Source organism: Xiphophorus maculatus, chromosome 21, assembly GCF_002775205.1.
Source record: "Xiphophorus maculatus strain JP 163 A chromosome 21, X_maculatus-5.0-male, whole genome shotgun sequence".
Taxonomy (NCBI): Eukaryota; Metazoa; Chordata; class Actinopteri; order Cyprinodontiformes; family Poeciliidae; genus Xiphophorus; species Xiphophorus maculatus.
This window is the reverse complement of record NC_036463.1, coordinates 12,439,301-12,461,977: the sequence shown is the minus strand read 5'-3', so window position 1 is coordinate 12,461,977 and position 22,677 is coordinate 12,439,301. Positions and strand designations below refer to the sequence as shown.

General features: G+C 37.5%; 1 protein-coding gene across 1 annotated transcript in view; it reads left to right on the top strand.

Moving 5' to 3' along the window:
• Positions 1-22,302, top strand: part of jph1 (junctophilin 1) — a 40,899-nt gene extending 18,597 nt beyond the window's left edge. The window contains exons 4-7 of the mRNA XM_005797875.3: positions 7,736-7,854; positions 16,574-17,307; positions 19,422-19,518; positions 19,689-22,302. Coding sequence (XP_005797932.1) covers positions 7,736-7,854; positions 16,574-17,307; positions 19,422-19,502 — 934 coding nt within the window. The 3' untranslated portion in view covers positions 19,503-19,518; positions 19,689-22,302. The remainder of the gene's footprint in view (positions 1-7,735; positions 7,855-16,573; positions 17,308-19,421; positions 19,519-19,688) is intronic.
• Positions 22,303-22,677: the final 375 nt, after the last annotated feature.

Genomic DNA, 22,677 nt, shown 5'->3' with positions numbered 1-22,677 from the left:
AGGGAACACCAGAGGGAGATTAGGTCTGTTTGTAATCCATGGAAATAACAAAGTTTAGGGATTTTTCCAATTTAATCAAAACTGATTCTGCTCATTCTTCTTCCCTGAAATTGGGTTTGTGTAGTCAGATTTTCAATCTGCTTCTACTTGCCCCTGTATAACGAATGGCATGATGCAAAATCAGTGGGAAAATAAAGATATCCTACATTTTAGAGTTATGTCATACTTAAAGTAATGCTACTTATGCTTTTAATTTTATATTAAGAAAAGCATTTGCTGACGTTTTGCTAAGCAAAGTGAAAGAGGATCTTAAGGCTAGTACAAATGTAAGATGTGAAATAAATCACGACCCAGATGTACTATTATAGTATGATAAGGGTGGTGACTTCTTTATGTATAACATATAGACAAACCATAAAGTTTGAAAACATTTAATATTTTATGACAGACCGACACAAAAAGTAATGCAAAATTGTGAATTGAAAGAAATATAATGTATGGTCTTAAAAGTTTTTTTTTTATTATTGTTTTGATGCATTCCTTTACTTTCAGACGTCTCCTATTAGCAAGCTAAACAGAGACCATCAGCGTTTAATTTACTCTCAGTAAAACCTAGCTGTTCTGTGAGAGCCTTAGAGGTTTGCAGTGAGAGTCCAATTGGCAGTGGAAACATAAAATAGTGTACACTGATCCGAGCTGTCCTGTTCAGTTAGAATAAGGCATTAAGAGAACATTCATTAACAAAAAGACTCATGAAGGCCAAGAAACACAAAAAAACAGGTCAGAGTTAAAGTGGTGAAGTTTAAAGCATTGTTAGGTTAGAAAGTAACATCCCAAGTTTTAAACATTTCACTGAGTGCTATTATCTGAAAATGAAAATAGTAACTGCAACCCTATTTAAAGATGGCCATTCACCAAAACTGGCAAAGAAGGCATTGACCAGAGAAGCAGCCGAGTGGCCAAGGGTAATTCTGGAGGAGCTGCAAAGATCCACACTTATATGTGGGAAAATGTGCTGACATTAAGTATAAGTTGTGTTATTACAAATATGGTTTGCATGGAGGATTGGCAAAAACAGCATGTGATACAAAGCAAATATGTGGACTAAAGTGTTTTGATCAAATTGAAATACAGGACAACGCTGCAAACCACTGCAAGGGACATGAGAGGAATGAGGTCCACTTTTCAGCAGGACATCAAGCCCAACCATGGAATTGTTTAGATCACAGCATATCCAAGTGTTGGAATGGCCCAGGAACAACTAGACAAGGAATTACTAGACACGCTAAGAAAGGACTGAACCAAAGTAAAACAGAAACATAGCTGATCCAATCAAAGAAAAGGAACTAAGGAACACAGAAAGTAACAAAACTCCAATCCTTTGAGTAAAGGATAGAAAAAGGCAGGTTAACGCCAAATTAAGCATGTCATAAGACAGAAAAAAGTTACTGGGCATGAATACTGGCCAACATTTCTGCCGTACAGCCCGGGAGCTTTCTCTCCTGCATAAATTTAGCTTATCTCTTAATAACAGCCACTCTGTCTTCTGTTTAAAACCTAATTTGCTGTAGCCTCCACCCTCCAACCTTTACTGCCCCTGGTAATGTGAGCCCATAGTGTAGCCCAGAATTAATTCCTCAATAATTTCAGAGCCGGTTTTCAGCTAACTGCTAATGGTGTTAGACATGCTTGAGTAATCCTGAATTAGCAACATCCAGCAATTCAAATAGTGTGCCTGTGTCAGGACAGCTAAGTGCTAATTTGTGCTGATTGTCTGTCCTGATACCACAGAGGGCCTGGGAAATTATTTTTATAAAATATAAATCCAGTTTTCAGTTTCTAATAAAGACTAATTTGCTTCTGTGACTGAATTTGTCTGGTAGGACCGCAAGCATAATGTGACAAATGAAATAAAATAGGTGTTAAAAAAGAAATGTTCTTTCATTTACTTACATACTGAAAAGATTGGTACATGTCTTATTTTCTTGCGACTGTTTACCGAACCAGTGAGCATTCAAGTTACCATTTAACTGGGGGAAAAGGATGGCATATTTAATGGAAAATGTATGTGAGGAAGGGGTGGAACAAGGTTTAGAACTGTGTCAGCATATGTGAAGGAGATTTCTGAAATAGGCCACAGCCTGGGGCTTGATGGACTGAATCCTCTCTCCAAGGAATCTACGGTATGCACACAGATAAAAAACTAAACCCAAACATAAAATACCTGCTTACTGCACTGAGATGGAAGAACGACAACCCTTAAAGAGGGGAGCACAGTATGGACTGGTGGGGACTAGGGTTTGAAATTTAACCCTTCAGTAAAATTAGAGAGGCTCCGGTGCATACCTCAGCTGTTCTGAGTGTCCAAGAGGGTTCAGAGCAGTGATCTGTCTTGGTCTCCTTCCCTTTTAAATTTTGGCATTCCCTTTTATTTCTTTTCTGCTTTTTCTGAGTTCACCCCAACAACCTCAATTTTTTTTGTTGGTTTTCAGAACATGTTTCGTCTTGACATAGAAACCAATGTTTTGATTCCACATAGAAAAAGTAATTTGTCCTACTCACCCTACGTTCATGTCACTATCTCAACACTGTTCATATTGTATTTATGTGTGATATTTTGCAGGTTCAGATACCTTGATTTGCTTGGCCTCAGCCCCAGACCAGAGTGCTTGCAGAGTCCAAAGCTAAAGGGGAACAGGTGTTACTTTATATTCAAAGCCAGAGGGCATCGTGAGGCTAATGGCCTGTTTGACAAGTTATACAGCTTAAAACTTTTATTCAGAGGTCATCAGTGAGCTTGACCTTTGCTGTAAGTCAGATATATTCTTTGAATTGCTGATCAACATAATGTTTTCATAATTTGATCTCTAATAGATTGTGTCTTAAACTGGTAAAATTATGGAAATATGTTTCAATGATGGATCCAATTTCATAAAGCATAACATGTCATTTCTCAGATCGATGCATCAAAAACACACTTGTGGTTCTTTGAAAAGAAAAAAAAATGCACAAAATCCATTAGAGGTATATGTATGACATCTGTGCTCTCAACATCCCCTTGTTGATAAGGAAATATCTGTATTTTGTTACCAGCTACTTGGTTTGCACTAATTGCTGGAATGGTAACTAGATAAGGACAATGTTTAGTTTGTTTACCTTGACCCTTTAATATCAAGCATCTGATATTAAATGTGACTAAAGTGCAGCCTGTGACTATGATTTAACTAAGCAAGGTGTGCTTCATGCTAAGGGAGCATTACCTTGGGCTAGCTTTGGCTTTGTGTTGGTCAGCTCCTGTCTTTGCATGCAAATCCCTTATTAATATCTAGATCATAGATATAGACATACGAGAGTAGTCTATATCTACTCTCGTCAAATAACAAACATGTGTGCTTTTTTAATTTTACCTTTTAAACAAGTTTTATAGGATACTGTCACACAAGGAGCTGTTTGGACCCACTTTCCGTTGACTAGAGTTTATTACCTGGGATTTTCTGCTTTGTTTGGGAAGCATGAAAGCTAAATCGAACTCTGGTACAGACGAAACAAGCTAGTCTAGTTCACCTTAAAGTGTGTGATTTGCTTGCAGTGGGAAACGCAATTGGACTATCCAGTGAACCAAAGACAGGGAGTGAACCTGCCACATTCATCTTATGAACAAAGCAACATGCCAGATGGCTCACTGCTTTGTCTGCTGCTCATACTGGGCAGCTTCTAGAGAAAATAGCAATTAGAATAGAACATAAAAGAAAAAAAACATAGAATAGAACTTTAAAGTAAGAACAGAAACCACAATGCTGCATCATTTTTGCAATTTTGGTTTGCAGGGATGTGGTGAACATTTCTGTGCTATCAGTGTATTCAGGTAAAGCAAAATATATTAACCTTTACAGTATTTCACCATAAACATTGTAAGAGCTAACAGTCAAGCTTTCAAGAAGGAATAGGCACTATGACACACCATCGTTATCAGCTATGCAAAGCTACTACTATTTTGCTTCACTGCTGTTTTTCAAGAGGGAATATGAGGGAAAAAAACTGCCTTCAAAATAAAAGCCTACACATTTCAAAAGGTTAAGTCCTAAAAATATTGATATACGAAATAACGGAAAAAAATTGTTATAACATCTATGGTTTTTAAAGAAAAAGTCAAAACATTCAGTCTAGTGGACCAGAGTCTTAAGAAAACAGAATCTGCAACTGGAATCGGTCTGGCGAAGTGCACCTCTGTCTGTTACACTGTTGTTCACAGGAACTTGGACAAATTACTATCCTAACAGTATCCAAAATATATTGCTTCTTTTATGTTTCAACCATCTCATTTATAGTGCATGCCAAGAACAAAACCAACCATTCCTTTCATTTCTTCCTTGCACATGCCTGTATTTTCTCACCTTTCGTTTCACCCCCTCTTGTCCCAGTGCTCTATCACACCTCCACTCCCATCATTTTCTGCCTGTCACCTCCCACCAGCAGACATCCTGTCTGGGAACAGTGTGCACCACTTCTTCGGTCTGTCCATGACTTCACTGTGCTCAGATTCTTTGGGTTGTGTCACGGACATTGCTGCATACAGTCATGCCTTTATGCAGCGATGAAAATAGCAGTAGAATTATATACAGTAGGTCCCTCTGAAAATGTGTGTGGCAACTGAACATCTGCAGCCTGTATCAATATCGTGATCTAACTGCAATGTTTTAAATTCAGTTTTTGCTGCTAGCCTATAAGATTACGAAGCTGACCAGTCTGTAAGTAAATAGCCAAACTAATAACATTTTTGCTACTACAGTAATTTGGAAGCATGTCCGACTCTGTAGCTGTGTTAAACATTTATTAAGCTCATGTTCTTGTCTGCAGCAGCTCCATGGTTTCCAGACATAACCACACAGCCTGAGTGTGTCTTTTGTCTTCGGGTGACGTCCCAACTTATTTCGGACTCTTTTGCGGCTCCTCATGCATTTTAATATTCTCACTGTCCAGTTTGTCCTAAACAAGATAGTCCAAAGTCCAAGGACAAGAGGGGTATTTTGAAGTAGAAGAGTCTGTCTAATGGAAAGATGCTGAGGGAGAGGAGCGGCCCACATGCAGACAGATGAGGGCAGACGTCAATAGCTTGCTGAAGGATTGAAAAAAAAAAAAATGGGGAGCATTGATTGAAAGAAAGAAGGAGGGAGAGGAAGATGGATGAGCGGGGTTAATCAGGCCAGCTGGCACAGCAGTCGATACTTACAGTGATGCTAGAACTTTGCAGCTGCATCCTGTATTTCCTTGTTGTACATTCATGGAATATTATAGCACTCCAGTTTTAAATAAGTGCATTGTGCACATAGAACTCTTGCTGTTCATGTTATTGTTAATTTTTTTTTATAAACCCAGAGGTACATATCTTTACCAAATACATAGTTAATCTAACACGGTCCTAGCTCTTGTATTTAAATAGTATTATTGTTATTATTTTCTTTAAAAACATCTGCTTATTTTTTAGATGTTTTGTTGTTTTAAATGGTGCCTATGTCACTTCTGTGCTACTGTCTTGACTAAAAATCCCTTGAAAAAAAGATTTCAATGAATATTTGTTTCATTGTACCGCTATAGTACAGTACATCTCAGCACTGCTTATTGAACCTGAAAACATTCAGCTGTAAATCAAGGTTTTCTGTTGAACTAAGTGCGTGTATACAAATTCATGGCTCTGATATAGATAGGTGCTGGTCTCTTTAACCTTCAGCAAATTCATACCAATGTTTTATAACCTTACACTGTGATTTTGGTCTAAGCTCAGTTTTCTACACAGCCTTTTTACTGATGGTTTTTGGGGTTAATTCTTTAGTTTAGTATTTTGTTGTATTATGTAGATTGATAGTCAAGGAAAATGGCCTTGAGTTTATTTCCATTCATGGTTGTTTTGATCCCTGTTTGGCCTGTCAATTCTCATAGAAAATGAGGATAATGTCTCATACAAGACATTTTAACCTCTAAGCAAACCCAAAATATTATTAAGTCAAAGATTGCAATTTTAGCACACTTAAACTTGAGTCTTAAGTTGCAAAAATAATAGCCTCAGACGTACTAAGGAGAAATTAGCTAAAAAGTCAGACTCAAATTTTGGGATATGAATCTTTTTAACAGTCTTGCTCTCATGTAATCAGCAATGGGAGTGAGCTGGTAAACCATGCTTCTGACATATATGTGCAAATTCTCCAGTCAAAGGGTGATTTTTAATTACTTGCTAGGAACATTTGCAGAGTGTAAGTTAGTAATGAATCTCAACTATCTGTTAATGTTTGAGATGTTTTATAAATATCACCAGCTCTGTGTTTAATTACGTTGATTCTTTTCAGGACTTAATAAATGTAACACATATTCCCTTGGAGTTAAGCAGGTGTAATTAGAAGCAAACTTTCTCAGCTTCCAGCTTTCCAAAAATAAAAGCATTTTGTCTTGGATTAATTAAAAAGTTGGACATTCTCACTGTTTCGTGGACTGCATTGTGCTTGAGCCTCTATTTGATTCCTCACATTATACCTTGGCACAAAATAACTATTAGACTTGACAACAAACATTTCAAATGTAGATTTAGAACATAGTTTTGATGCTGGTTGATTTGTTTTGCAGTTCTACATTAACAAATGTTAGCCAATTTGCACACTTGTTGTTTAAAGAATACATCTTATCAGTTTTCAAACTTATTCACCGGCTTTCATAAGAGGGTCACCAGGATACAAAATAATTTTTTGAAGAAGAAGATACATGCCAATGGGTCAAATTTGGCTTTAGGATTGCCAAATTTGATTGCATGTAGATGTTAATTTCAGAGTCCCTCAATGACTTGAATCTTGATTTAGACCTGGACTTGAAAAAAATTACTTCTGGACATCTTGAATGACCTGCTGGCATTCACAAAACCACAGTTCCTTACAGTCGATCAGGCAGGTGGTAGAAAATTGCTTTATCGATTGTTGGAGGTGTTAGGAAATGTCCATAAGGTAGGTAGAACTGACACACTGTCAGGCTAAAACGTATCATAAGGGAAGAGTCCTCTTTACAACATAAAACGTCAGCTAAGGAAAAACAGTCCAAAATGCAGAGGTGCAAAAGCAGAACCATCTACAAATATAAACTGTGGTTTTATCATATTACTGTTAGATATTTTTGTTTTATTTTGTTTTATGTTCACCTCTATTTTTTTTTCAAACATTTCTTTGAATGTGTAATTTTATGTTTTATAAAAGACATTCTCAACATATTTAGTTGTTTTCTGCTTCTTACGTTATTCTGTAGTTGTACAATACACTACAAATCTAAACATGCACTCTGTGTACCTACCTGTGTGTGTTTTTCTACCCTCTTTGGGACCATTTCTGATAGCCCAGTGCAGTGCTCCAGAGTGCATTAAGCTCTTGCTAGGCTTTGGCTTTGCTCCATTTGGAAAATCAGGATTTGGATTTCAGATGGCAACACAAGTGAATGTGTTATGTTATCCAAGAGGGATGGGTTGAGTTGTACAGCTTAGTGTGAAGTGAATAGAAAGGGGAAAAAAATAAGAGAAAAAAATGATAACAGAAGAAAGCAATTTAATCTGAAAATTGTAGCACATTTAGTAACTGTCAAAAAGCATTTTTGCTCTAATAGAAAGGAATCATAAATGTGTTTGACTAACTATTTCTACTGGAAACTTCAACCAATATTCCGTGCTTGTAATTTCTAATGTTGTTGTTCCTTGTGTTGACTGCAGGACGGCCCACGCCAGGACAAAAAGCGAGGCAGCAGAACAAGCCTCCATCTCTGCCGTGCATGAGTCGGAAATTGCCAGGGCGGTTGCCAGGGAGCTCTCCCCCAACTTTTACCAGCCAGGTAACATTTTAAAACAACATTTCATACACAGCATGCAGTATGTGTCCTTTTAGCGCAAACTTTTGCTTCATTAGCAGCCAGTGGTTCGCCATCCTCTGTGTTGTTACCGTAACTTAGTGTTGGCAACATGTTCGAAGTGCAGTCAACTCCGCAATGCAACCAGACAACAACTTAAGAAATGATCTTGTCTTCCTTTAACAGGAAGAATTTCTCCCTCTTAAACGTTTTTTTTTTAACAGGGAGAAATTCAACCACATTGGGAGGGGTCTAGGCATGGATGGTCTGTTTAAAATCATACAACAGCAGAATTCAAAGTTTCATTTATTATGGCTAGTCAGATCCTAAGGCAGCAAAGCTTATCCAGACCATCACATGACCACCATCAGTCATCAGTGTGTTCAATGGGCCATTCACTCTTGGGAAGATTCACTACTTTTCATGTTCTCTCCAATCGTGAATAATATCTCTCACTGTGGTTCACCAGCGTCTCAAACCTTAGCGGTGCATTTGTCAGCCTAACTAGACGTACGTCAATGACCTTGTTTCTCACCTGTTCTTGTACTTCTTTAAATCAAAGCATGATGTGTTGCTTTTTGAGAACTTTTAGTCTACTATGTGTTGTCACACAGGGCCTATTTATGGGATTTCATGATTCTGCATTTCAAGAAACGATCTGTAGGGGAAAAGGTGGGCTGCTTTTTCACATACGACAAAGTTGGTTTGGAAGACTTTTTCTCTCAAGAAAATAACAATTACACAGGTTTTTCTATTTAATTGTGTTACCTTTGTTTGATACTAAATTCTCTTGAATCATCTGTAGTACTTTCAGTGTAACAAAAGCAAACACATAATAAATCTTAGGGGGATAAACACAGCACTGTAGCTTACAGAAAAACAGCAGCTGATAGGGCTTTGAGACACATTGTGTTCCTTTGTGGCTTTCCAACACAAGTCCAAACATTTTTAAACACATGGAGTAACCATGCCCGGATCAAGCGAGCATTCATAAAAAAAAACACACACCAAACAAAGCTGGCAAGATTGATTTCTCTTCCACTCCTTTAAAATTCTTTATTGAAACCGTAGAAGACTAAAGCAGGGATAAAGCTATGCTGACAAGGTCCCAGTTGGTTAGCACTCTTGGACATGAAAACCATCTATCCAGAGTCAAGCTGCAGGTGCACCGTGGGGTTAAGGAGGTCAGTGGCTTTGGTGTAATGCAATACTTTTCTTGTGGCTAAATTCGTCCCACCATTTGCGTGGCCATGCACGTAGAAATGGTTGCAGGCAAGGTTTTCAGTCATTGTAGTGTTGAAGCACCGATGTGGCTGTGGGATCTGGTTTTGCAAAGTTGCTAATGGTAACTGCAATCTGTAAGCAATCTAATGTAACTCTTACGATCTCTGTTTCTCTAAGCAACACATTTGTCCATGAAATTCAGAATTTATGAGACTTGTTAACAAGAGGGAAGTGGGTTTCTGTGCACATTAGCGCTTTTCACACTGACTATTTGAGCTTGTTCTTGAGCTTCTGCTTGGAAAAGAGATTGGTGTCCCGGCTGTGTGATTAAACAGTCGAGACACTGAAGACAAATTCGAACACTACAATAAAGGCCTGTTTGTTTATACTAAAACAGGCCACTATTTTTTCTGAATGGCAGCTTTTCTACCCTGCTCTCAAAGGCTTGTTGTGATTGAAAGAATTGCTAAAAATCAATGCAAAATAAAAGGATGGAAGCATTTTTGTTTCTTGATTTTCTTTCTGACTGAAGAAGCATAAGGAGTGGTGGAAATGGAACCCTTCAAAGGTTTCCTTCTACTTATCCCATGCAGTTCTCACTTTTCCTCTGCCTGACAGTTTAACAGGCATACTGCCTTCAAAGCATAGGGTGTCATTTCAGCCCTATTTAGTCTTTTTACAGGGTAGACTGAGCTTTACAAAGTAGCAATAGATATATAATTCTATGTAAATTACCAGGTTGTGTATTTTTTTAAAGTTGTGAAGCAACTGAGGTCAGAGGTGGGACATAAAGCGGCAGAAGACATACAAAACAGCATTTTCATGGAAGTATCTTGATGGATGTTGGATGATATTTGTGTGTTATTTAAAAGGCAAAAAAAGTAGTTTGTTGTTTTTGTTTTATCAAACTTATACATTAATGTACTCTCTGTCAGTACACATTATCTGATATGATGAATGCATTTACAAATGATTCAATAAATACTTCCTACAAAACTACTCCCCCACCTTCAGCATGGTTTACTGCAATAATTAACTGTAGTGCTAGCAATATTTTTTGTCCTCTGTTTTTAAGCTAATGACTGATGAGCTTTCACTACCATCTAAATATCAATAATTAATTTTTCTCCTATTAATCACATTATAGCATTAGTTTGGAGTTCATGACACAATGACAGGCTGCCATGACAAAACTTGTTTAGTGGAATAATGTTTTACAGTACAGACTTCTCTCACTACAGATAGCGCTTTTAAATCTCTGGGTTAGGTGCTGTTCTTTTATTGCTCTCAGACAACATTTCTCTTGAATTTGGCCTTCTCATTGGTCAAATATCTATATTGATCATCCACATATGACATCACAGTTAAGCTGGAGACTGAGATATCATTGCTTCCTTTTGGGCTGGTCATTGTGTTATACATTGTTGCATGAGATTGGGATTTCATGTATGACAAATCCCTTTTTGGCAACCAAAAATGAAAGTGAATACAGCTTGTGTTAGTTATGAGCTTTGAACACAATTGAACAAGAAATGTAATTGTGCAAAAGCGCCAAAATTCTCTTTTGTAGCATTTTTTTAAAGCTACTCATTCTGTGAATTTATCTAAACCACTAGGATTATATGTTTGGTGTTAATCTTTTCCCTATTCTGCCTGAAATAGAGCTAAAATATTCAGAGAAGCAATGCCACGCCTTTTTGTTTATTTTTATTTACTGTGTAAGATCAATGCTATCTTCCCCCCTTTCATTTGGTCGAATATATTTAGCCCTATGAGCAAGCAACTTTTGGGCCTTTTCCAAAAGCCACTACAAAATAGTAGGTGACATACAGATTGACAATGGGACCCATTCAAGCATGTCGCTGTCTAAGCCATAGAAATGGCCAGCCAAGGCCAGAGACATCCTGTGGCTTGTTTGTGTTGTGGAAAACAGTGGTCATGCCTGGCAGGCTGAGTGTTCTCCATATCCACGTGTGGGCGTGTGTGTGTAAGTGTGTGCAGGGAGAGTGTCCTTGCCTTATAAGTCGGATCATGAATGAGAGAGTGGCCGATGTCATAATAATGTGCAGTGCAGGATGACATATGAGCCGGAACATTTAAACGTTCATTTACGTAAACTTGTCTGTTAAGTCCATCTGAAAGCCGAACACGCACCTGCAAATTACGAAACTTATTCAACGTATGTTAATTTGTTTTGTTTTTGCAGTATAAAGGAAGTTGCATTACTACAGCTTATCAATATTTCTGGTTTGTCTCTGTGCTGGCTTTTCATGTGTGAATGTAAACATCCCGTATTTGCAGCTTCCTGGGGGCAAAATGTAATGCTACTGCCACACAAGTTTACTTACAGAGAACATTAAAATATATATAGTGTGAAAAAATATTCAGAGTGAATTCAATCAGAATAATATGACTTTTCCAGTGTAATATGGCTTCCTTCCTAAATTCACACATCTTCATCCTTCAGTTTCAACTATGTAGCCATAGTTGTAACTATATTATTCATATCTCTTGTTGTTTGTAATTAGCATTTCGGACTCATGGCAGATTATCACTAAGATTGGGACTATGCACTTCAAAAGGAAAGAGAGGGTCAAAGCAAATAGGACCCTGACCTTTCCGATTGATTCACACACACAGCACCCTGGAGGGGGAGCAGTGGGGGTTTTCTGGGCGTGGCCTGTGGCGTGACGTTAATTGGGCTATATTTGGTGCTGATGTGTGCTCACAGAGGTCTAATGGAGACATAGTTGAAATCCTTATGCACTGAGAGGACTTTGCTCCAGCGCTCGCACAGCAGCTGTTCCTTCCTTCAGCCGCTCACCAGAGAGACGGGTGGGGGTAGGGAGTAGTTTGGGAGGGGAGGACAAGAGAGATCCTGCTCCACCCTTTATGACCCTGTCAAGGTGTACTTGAACCAGGTGGGGTCATAAAAGCCACTAGCTGTCAGGGCTAAAAGGCAGACACGAGAGGGTGTTGCTGTGTATTCATAGCAGCAGATGGTATATAAGTTTTCGCTCAGTAGTTTTTCCTTAAGTTAACTTAACACAGAAACTTCTGATGACTTTCAGGAAAACACAATGTAAAGTGAATTAATGAATAGCCTACTTAATTCTTTTCCATATATCATATTGCAATTTTGTTTTTGAATCTACTAATTAAACCTGTTGAAATAAAACCTTAGGCTTCATTGTTGGGATGTTGTCATTTCCAGAAACATTCAGGAAAAGCTTGTTCCCCAATGTTAACCTTTTTTAAATTCTCCAATTACTTAACAATAATTTATTTCAATTGCCTTGAACAGCAGGGCAATTGAAAGAAATTTAATGTGAAGAGTAACTCTTCACATACCCATACACAAGAGAGTGGCTCTCAATATTCTGTACTCCTGTATCTAAATGTCAGATTTTTGTGACGAAAAGTAGGATTGATCTCTTTCAAGCTACTCCCACATGAAATAGAAAATTTCACTGGTACAACCAAACTTAAAAAAAAAACACAAAAAGAAAAAAAGTGAAAAATAAAGAAATTACGAACTCACCCTCTTTTGTTTATTTGGATGCAGGCCTACCACTATGATCCAGAGAAGAAAAAAACGTATCTTCATCTTTAGCTTTCTAGCGGCAACCCAACTAACAGGTCATAACTAACAGGCATTTGTAGTTTCCAAATATTTTTTATCTGCTTCAACAAAAAACCTAGTTCCATTTGAAGGAAAAACCCATATCATGATGCTGCACCCACTATGGTTCTCTGTGCCATTTTTAAAATATTGTTCCATGTGTATTTTTGACCGACCTACCTTCTAGGCAGAAATTCAATCTGTGTTTCAACAGATTCCCACATTCTCCCACAAGATTTTAGGTAATTTAAACCAAGCCTGAATGTTTTCTTTGAAAGCAAAGGCTTTTGTTATACAGTCCTGCTCCTTTGTCCAAACATATAAAGAAAACAGGAGGACTGGTTGGAAACTCCTGCTGCTCCTTCACTGTTGCTGTTGGCCTCTTTGCAGTCTTCCTGTCTAGTTTCTGTATTGCAATCCATTTCAGAGACACTTCCCATATTTGATCCAATTATTGAGCACTGTCAGTGCTAAAAAACTGTATGTGTTTAAAAGAATGGGGATTTTTTGTTTTGCAGCCTTCTCCTGACTGATGCATTTGGATGACATACTGTACTTTGGAGCCAGTGTAACCTCTCTCAAATTAGGACTTTAGTTAGCGAACAAACAAATAAACAAATTAACTACACTTTAAAACAATTTGTTATAGTCTTGCTGTTTCACTTAAAAATACATTTGGCAAAAGCACACTATGAGATCCACTCTGTGTGTTCGTGTGACAGGAAGGATATGCAGTCCTGTCCTCCCATCTGCCAGTTGGAGTAGGAGGTTTTAGGAAACATCTAACTAGATAAAGTTGACCATTTCTTTACTTTATAATGTATTTGAATATTATTATGCAACAATATTTCATACAAAACATATAGAAATTAATTTGTTAGGTTCTTGATCTGAATGAATTATGGTGACAGTGAATACTTTTCTACTCAGATGTGAATAGCTGCTGCAAATGACAAATTCTAGTTTAAACTTTTACTATTTCTCACAAAAATGACACACAATGTAGTTTATTTTTGGGTAGGATTATGTTACCTACTTATATGGACCATCAGAGTGTGCCAGTCAGCTATGTCATAGGGTAATCAAAATCAAGAAATGTGAGACTTTATTTTATTTCTGAAAAGTGGTCAAAATTGCACCATGGCTGTTTTTAAGTTACATAAGTGGATGATATATCAAATTATTACAAAACAAAATGGCACAGATCTGTGTATAATAACTTTAACTAAAGAGGCGCTGTGAATAAAAGAGAGCATAATTCTATATATGGGGAGAGCATGTGGACTTCATTTCCAAGAACAGGTCATATTTGCCGTATTGTACCAACAAACCTCTTAAATCAAAAATTTACCATGAGGCAGTGGAGGAGAAATATCTTTTCTGGTTACTGTTGTCTCCTAGCCTGACAAGGCTGCAGGGAAGCCCTGTCATCTTTGATAAAGCAAAAACAGGCCTGTGTAGGTGTTTGATTGTCAGCTCTTCAAGAAAAACAGAACTTAAGCTGTAAATACCAGTAACAGTAATTTACACAGTGTCCTATAATATGAAATGATGAAAAACAGGCTGCCTAGGAATGGCTAGCTGAACTCAGTCTAATGCCCACTGGCAACAGACGTGAAATGCAGGCAGTGTACTTCTTCCTGCTGTGTTTGCGTGCGCGCACACACATATTTATATATAAATTTTCATGTTTTTATTTTTTTAAATTTTTTTAAAGCTTCTCTCTTTTTAACTGCCATTCATATCGTATTAAGATCAGGAGGAGTTACACTGGGTCACAAAGGGCTGATCTGTTATGTTTTGTACAGTTGTATGATTGCCCACGTTTGTGCATAAGGAGCAGAGAGTGCTCCTATGTTGGTAAGAGTGCACTGGAGCAGAAAATGTGCCGTGGATTAACATAAGCAGAACTGGCAAACTGCTGCAGCTTAGACAAAAGCTTGAATTCTAGTAAGCTTAAAGAGGCAACAGTGATCTGAAGAAGAAATATAGAAAACTCACTTTTTTAGATGAACATCTTATAATATTGTTGAAAAGTTTAATCGTGCAATTTCATTTAAAAAGTAAAATCTCTAATATGAATTCATTACATACAGAGTATTACATTTGAAGCATGTTGTTGATGTGGTTTCATTACTCTTCCTCTTGACAATATGCTATAGTTTGTCTAAGGAGTTTGTATGGGGCAGCTTTGCTGACTTATCAAGCACAGTGACATTTGGATTATTAAATTGATTATAGGTGCTTTTGGTAGTTCTTGCTTAAAAAATAAATCAGCATCTCTAGTAAGGTTGTCACCAGAGGGAAGTGAAATGCTCTAAAATGATCTTGAAGCTCTGGACTCCAGATGCAGTACATGTCTTGTGAATCTTCTTCAAACTTTAGAATGGGCTTTATTTTACAATCCTCTCAAGACTGTGGCCATCACTGTTGGCAGGGTGCCTTCTCCATACCGCACATTTTCCTTCCACCAAACTTCCTATAATTGTGCTCAGATACAGCCAGCCTCTTCACCAACTACCCTTTGGGGTTTTGCATGTATTCTGTGGCAGTGATTGGACAATAGTCAGAACATAGCATTTCTTTATTATAGAATAATTTTAATAAAGTAGTGTTCTAAGTTCTGAAAAACTGAAATGTGGTTGTAATTCAGCTTGAGCTGTGAGGTAGCAAAGTTGTTTGCAAGGACATTGGACATAGATGGTGGATAGATTCATTAGTGTTTGATTTTTATTACCTGTAACCGATAATAATCCAACTTAACAGAAATAAATGCTTGAAGTATAATACTCTTTTAGTAATAACTATCCCTTCTCATTAATTTGATCAATAGCACTGATTGCTTCAATATTATCACTTCTTACACACAGACATACACACACATTGCGTGAGTGAAAGAGACAGAAACAGTAAGCTGGTTTATGTGCTCAACGTATATGAGTTTTATATTTCCGGTTGAGTTACTGAAATAGATTAACTTTTCAATCAAATTCTAATTTGCAAGATAACTAGATGAACACATTCATTTCCTATCCAGAGGATGTAAAATCAGCTAAAAAAAATTTTAAAGCAAAAGTTTTTCTGTCTTTTTTCCTCTGTTCAAGTTTGTATGAATCATATTAGAATAGTTGCCATGAAAGCATTCGACCTGAAAGCGTTTGAGGCTACAGGGGTCGTTTAAATGGTGAAAACCATCTAGAACATGCTTGGAACCCCCCCACAGGAATCTGTCCCCAAACAGAGCGAAATCACTCACTCCCGCCTGTGGAGACGTAACTCTTATTGAGCTATGGTGTGAAATTAAGCTCGGGAGATATGTTAAGTCCCACAAATGTTTACATGTCCCTCCTTTCTTTTTGTACTGGGTCTTGGTTGTGGCAGTTCAAAAACAAATTAGGAATGCCACATAGCTGAAAAGTAAATGGAGATTGTGAGTACAGGAGGCCCCTAGTACTCCACAATAAGGCTGTTTACACAGATATAGGACTGGATATACTGACCACTTTGATTTTGATATTTACATACCAGCTGTACAAAGTGTATTGTAGTAAGAAATAAGTACATATCTATGTTCCTCTGAAGCTTTTTTAAACCTAATAATTAATTGAATCAATTCCAGTTGAGCAAATCAAAAAAGGCTAATCAGTCTTTGAAACCTTTCTCTCCTCTTCATTTGATTTCATGGCTTTTTTAATATTAGTTTTATTTGTCAGTTATACAAAATAAATTCTAAATGAAATGGTATCCCTACGGTTGTAAAAGTTACAATTGTATTTTCTTGTGCCATATTCCCAGTAATCATTCAAAGTGAACTGAGGGTCCCATAACAATGTGTGTTATTTCTTTTTCCCTTCTCAGGACCAGACTACATAAAACAACAGTCAAAAGAACCAGTGGAAATTAAAGAGGTCCCTGTTGAAAAAAAGGAAGAATCCCCACATGATTCTCCTCACTTTTACCGCAAAGGCACAACTCCACCCCATTCTCCTGTAGCTAGTCCTGCAACCACTCCTCCCCCCTCACCTGAGACTAAGAAGAAGACTGGCCAGATTGGCAACAGCATCAGCCACAAACCGAGCAAAGAGGAAAAACCATCCCGCAAGATAAGCAAAGAGGAGAAGTCCAGTTATAAGGCCAGCAAGGATGAGCGATCTAGCAGGAAGCTAAGTAAAGAAGAGAGACTATCCTTCACTGATGGCCCCAAGACTTCTCATACACACATTGAGGCTCCTCCTAAACCAACTAAAGTTCAGCAACCGGCCCCAGCAACCGCTCCCCCTGTGCAGCCTCCTACTGTTCCAGTCAATGGCCAGCTACACTCTGAATATCACAGTTACTACGTTAAAGCCACTCCACGGGGCCCTCCACCTCCTGAGCCCGAAGAAGTGGAAGAAGAGCCTAGTGCCCAAGCTCTGGCACGTCTGCCCCCACAACCTAAGTCTTTCAGCACCCCTATCCCTACTCCTAAGCCACCTTCCATTCGGGACAGCAAGAGCGACCCAAAACTCAGGAAGCAAGATTCCCTAAAACCAAAGAGCCTTGCAGACACAAAGAAAGCAAGCATGGAAATTGCGGAAAGCACAGAAGAAACAGTACGTATACTGTAGCTTAACCAAAGTTCATGTTGGCTATTGTTGACCAGATGAAAAAAATTGACATGACAGTACCTGAAGCTAAATTTTATATAATAACATTCAAATGCCTGAGGCTAAGATGATATATGTATTTTTAAATAATTTTCCCAATTGGCTTTTTAAGATAAAAATGGTGCTGCCTACCATTAAGTGTTTCATACCAGCCATTTTAGGGGGCGTTCCATATTGCCATTTACAAACAATGATTAAAATTAATTATATGTTTTACTTGTAACTTACTGTAGGGACACATAATTACAGTGTCTCACACTTCACAGATTTCTTTTCTGTTTGATTTTGTCAGACTAAAATGTTTCTGAACATCATCAAAGATAAACAGATTAAGTGCAAAATGGAGTTTTAAAGTAATTTCATTTGCTATAAAAGCTATCCAAACCAACCTATCCACATATGAAAATATTATTGACCCCTTTGGTAAATATGGAATATACTGTAATTAGTGACCATTTGGTTTAATTTCTCTACCCACACCCATGCCTCATTGCCATGGATGTGGGTAGAATCAGGAAATGATCTAAATCCAACATGCCTGACATCTATCCACCTACGAATGGCTATAAAGCCCTTTTTAGGCTCCAGGAAGTAAGAGACCCACAGTAAGACTCATTATCCACAAGTGGAGAGAAGAGAACACAGATACACATCTAAAGCACTGCAGACCTCAGCTACCTCAGTAAAGGTCAGCTTTTACGATTCATCAACACGTAAAAGACTAGACAAAAGGGGGTGAAATCCAAGCCAAAACCACTGCTGGCAAAAAGAACACAAAAGTCCATCTGAAATTTGCCAACAAGACTTCCTGGTGATCCCCAAGACATTTGATAAAAATATTTTGTAGACTAATGAGTCAAAAGTGGAACTTTTTGTTTTTGTTGTACCATAAAACTAGCACAGATTCTGTATGGGCCTTATTTTCTCCTTCATAACTTGAACAAAGAATTCTGCTCTTTAGCAGATTATCATGAACAAGAATATCTGGCCATCAGTTTGTGACCTTAAAATTAAGAGCACACACCAGCAAGTCTGTAAAGTCAATGCTTTGGAGTGGCCCAATCAGACTGAAGTCTGGATTTAAGTCCAGTATGACTGTAGTATGACTTCAAACAGACTATTTGTCCACAGTGAAGGACTAGGTCAGTGTTATAGCTGGGACTCAATCCCAGCTATAACAAAAATAGTCAATCAGTTGTTAGCTATAGGACGATTACTTTTTCACATAGGGTCAGGATGGTTTTGGACAGCTTTTACCTTTATTTGAAAACCCATTTTTGTACAGTTTGTCATATTCTTTGTCATGTGAAATGATCTGAAACATTTGTGTGAGACAAAAATATTTTAAAACTTATTATGGATGACATTTGTAATTGTTCCACAGGGCAAACTAAGTTTACATTTAAAGGACAAATGTTGTGTCTGTATCATGAATTGAAGGGATTAGTTACATTACCCAAGATTTAGATTTTACTACTGCTGTTGATATGTGTAACAATTTAATTTGAATACCCTATACCAATTTATTAAACAGCGGTACCACAAGTGGGACTTGAAATGCTAAAACACCTAAGTGGGTGATTTTCTTTATATGGACACAATATAAAAGGTGTAAAATGAATAGTGGGAATAAAGGTACTGAACAAGGGAAACTTTCAAATATGCTAACTTTGAAAGTTAGCGTGTTTGGACCCCTTTTCAAGCTAATCACTAGCTCAATAAGCTAACCACAGGTAAGGAATTTTAGTATTGTATTTAGGAAATATGATACATATAACTGATGCTATATTTAATATGGGGGAAAAAATACATACATTTTAACTGATATGTGAAACTATTTCTTGTAGAAGCCAAGTGACATTTAACTTTTGTGTTCTTTTTCTGTGCCATGCTAAGGTACTAGTTGCTAGCCAAAGCTTAATTTTAACAAACAGGCAAGACGGCTTTCAATCTTATCAATTACATACTGATTAAATGAAATGAATGAAAATTGTTTTTTTCCCATTTTTGGGGATGGGGGTGTTGCTGTTATAGACTAATGTTATTTTTTGTTTTTGCAGGGTCCTAACTCAATCCTTGTTGCTATGGTAATGCTGTTGAATATTGGCCTTGCAATTATATTTGTCCACTTTCTGACATGATGATATTGTTTCTATGGTAAGTTAACTTATGTAGAAGTATTATCTTTAATAGTTCCACTCTATGGCGGAAAATAACCCAGACATGATAATCTGTGCGTGCCATACAAAGATGTCCTTTTTTTTATTTGTGTACATATCTGAAATGTGACAAGGGGCCAATTAAATCCAGACTGTTCTACATTGCAGTGAAACCATGGCAACTGGTATAGTTGCATTGCCGGCCTTGAAAAGTGAAAATGGCGCCAGAGAAACGGGGGCGGCCGGAGGTGTTTAGGAATCAGCATGACACCGAAGAGAATGAGGAGAGAGGCATCACTACTATCAACCTGTCTTTGGCCCTCTTTAGGGCCAACCCTGTCAATTAGCACTCCTTTGGCTTCTGTATAAGCAGAAGTGAAATGTTATGTCTAGTGAGTTAAAAAAAAAAATGAAGAAAAAAAAAGTGAAAACACAACCAAACGTACAAAGTATGAAAAAAGAAGTTCTTGAAAAATACATGTGTGCTGACCCAAGCTCAGGTCTCTGTAGCCCACTCTCACTGCCTTGGCAGAGATAGTAGTGGGCTGACGGACCTTGCTGGAGGAGTGCGGAGATGCACTTTTAGTTGACGGGAGCAAACAGCTGCCTTTCTATTTTGCCATCTGACGTTTTGATGGGGAGATGTGAGCCCAGACCCAGGGCGGCCAAGAGAGCGATAGTGAGACAGAGAGACAGGGGGAGGGGGGGCGATGGTGTTGGTGGATGGGGCTAGGGACTTGGGTGTTTGGAGGGTTTTACTGGGGTTCAAGCCACTCTTGCAAAAGCAAACCGTGCATGACCGTTGCCAGTAGTCAGTGCTTGCACGGTCACTAGCCAGTCTTACTCTGTTAATCCAAACATCCCTGCAGCTTTCTCAAGCTCCATCCATTGTAATCCAGGATACACTGCTTTTGAAACACTCCCCATGCATGGTACAGTTTTAAATTTTTTGTTTGTTGTTCTTATGTAGCTTTTTGTTCACTGTTGTCCTCCAACTGTTGGTTACCTGCATTCTTGTAGAAACTTTGTCAGAGAATGAGTAAAATAATTGTTTTTTTCCCCCCGTTTTATTTCAATTTTACTCATTTCTACCAATTGAGCTGTAATTTGACATTACACATCCATGTTTCTGAAAGTGCAATATGTTTATTTTTTTTGTCAAAGGCTTATAATCTATTTTGCCAGAGATAGTGTTATGCTATTCTAATAAAAATCTGTTTTATTTGTCAAACACAGGTGATTTGAATAGCCTGTTTTTTTTTTTTCTTTTTTTAAATATGGCATTCACTAATGGCAGGAATTGTGATGATGAACTTGGTTTATTCTTGAAAAGGCAGATAGCTCTGTGAGAGTGAAGTAACAAATGTCTTATATTATTTATGAAATGAGAAGAGAAAAGAATATATTTTATTGTACATGCCTACACCCTTCCGCTTTAATGAAGTTTGTTATTCGCTTTCACTGTTTCACGCCACAACTGAGATGCAAAACCACAGCTTCCCGAAGCTGCTGGAGTAAAAAAAGACCCAGCCGTGCATGTGTATGAGACTGGATTTTGTGGACAGTGGAACTTTATTCAGGTTTAGACCATGGGGAATGTGGATCCAGGGAGAAGAAGATATGCCTTTAGAAGTCTTTAACAGTGCTACTGTTTACCTCAAAAGAGATGAGGAAGGGAGGGAAGGGAAATAGATGCCATCCTTGTCTTAACTCTATTGTAGATGGGTTGGGGGGGGGAGATGTTTTGACTGTTGTCGTCACCTGAACCATGCTTTTGACTTGCTTCATCCTAGCTGCTTGTAGTCTTTGTTGCGGGTATGGCATGAGTTTCTTTGATTTCCAAAGTGGTTATTTATTTGGTGGACATTTTACTATCACCTCTACCAAGATGGAATATTTATTCATTGTACAACTGATGTGTTTGTTTAAACATTGGTCATCACCAAAAAAAAAGGGCTTAAAATATATATATTTAGGTTTTAACAACTGCAAATCTGTTCCGAAGGTTAGATTTGATTGTTGTCAAAAATTAAAATGAGCAACAAAAAACAGTTTGAACAATTCTTGAACCAGTTTGGCATTTGGACAAACTACTGGAAAACATACTACTGAAATTTAGTCGTAATATTCTATAGACAATAAAAATAAGTGAAGACTAGTCTTTTAGAAGGTTTAACAGAACAGCCTGTTGGATATTTTTTTGAAATACAACATTGCATGTTGGAGAAATTTCTATATAGATTATTATATACTGTTTGTAAGGATTTTTACAGAGCACAATCCAGAATCTGGTATGAGTCGGTATTTTTCTAACAATTTGCACATCTGTATTTTGACAATGAAGATAACTTTTGTTTGTAATTGGTAATGTAATGCACATATGATAATGTTCGAAAGTGGAAAAAACATAGATATTTTATTTCTAATTGGTCATACTGTATGTACCATTTGGGGATGTGAAGGGCAGATGTACTTGTTTTGAGGATTTTATGAAGAAAAAAAAAACCTGTGGGAGAGTTTTGATATGTTAAGATTCACGATACCCCACTGATTTGTGCAAAGTCTTTGGAGATGAACTTATGTGTATAAAATAAAGTTATTATGCCTTGTTAAACAGAATGATGCATTTATTGGCTATTTTTATTACCATCACTAGTAGAATCATAACTGCCCTCCTCACAGAGGAGGCTTTTAGGCTTTTGTTCTGTTTTTGTAAATCATAACATTGTCCTATATTTATATCCTGCACAGTAAAGACCTATATCAACTTATTTGGTGAGTATTTCATCTTGTAAGCCATTTTGTCCAAGTGCTTCTCAGTGGACAAACATTTTCTACCTTTCTTCTTATAAGAGCCTAATAAAGTTAGAATATTCTACCATCTTACTTTCATTGTTATTTTCCATTGCTTTTGTGTATTTATTAGAATTTTATGTTATGTGATTTTAACATAGGAACACAAGGAAGCACATAACTGAAAAGAAGAAATAAAATTAGACATGGTTTTCAAAATGTTTACAAATTAAAATCTGATATGTGTCAAGACTTTACAGGGCTTACATTTCATGTATTTAAAAGCGACTGGACTGTTGCCCATTTCTGTGGCAAAACAGCTCATGCTCGGTCAGATTGGATGGAGAATGTCTGTGGCCACACG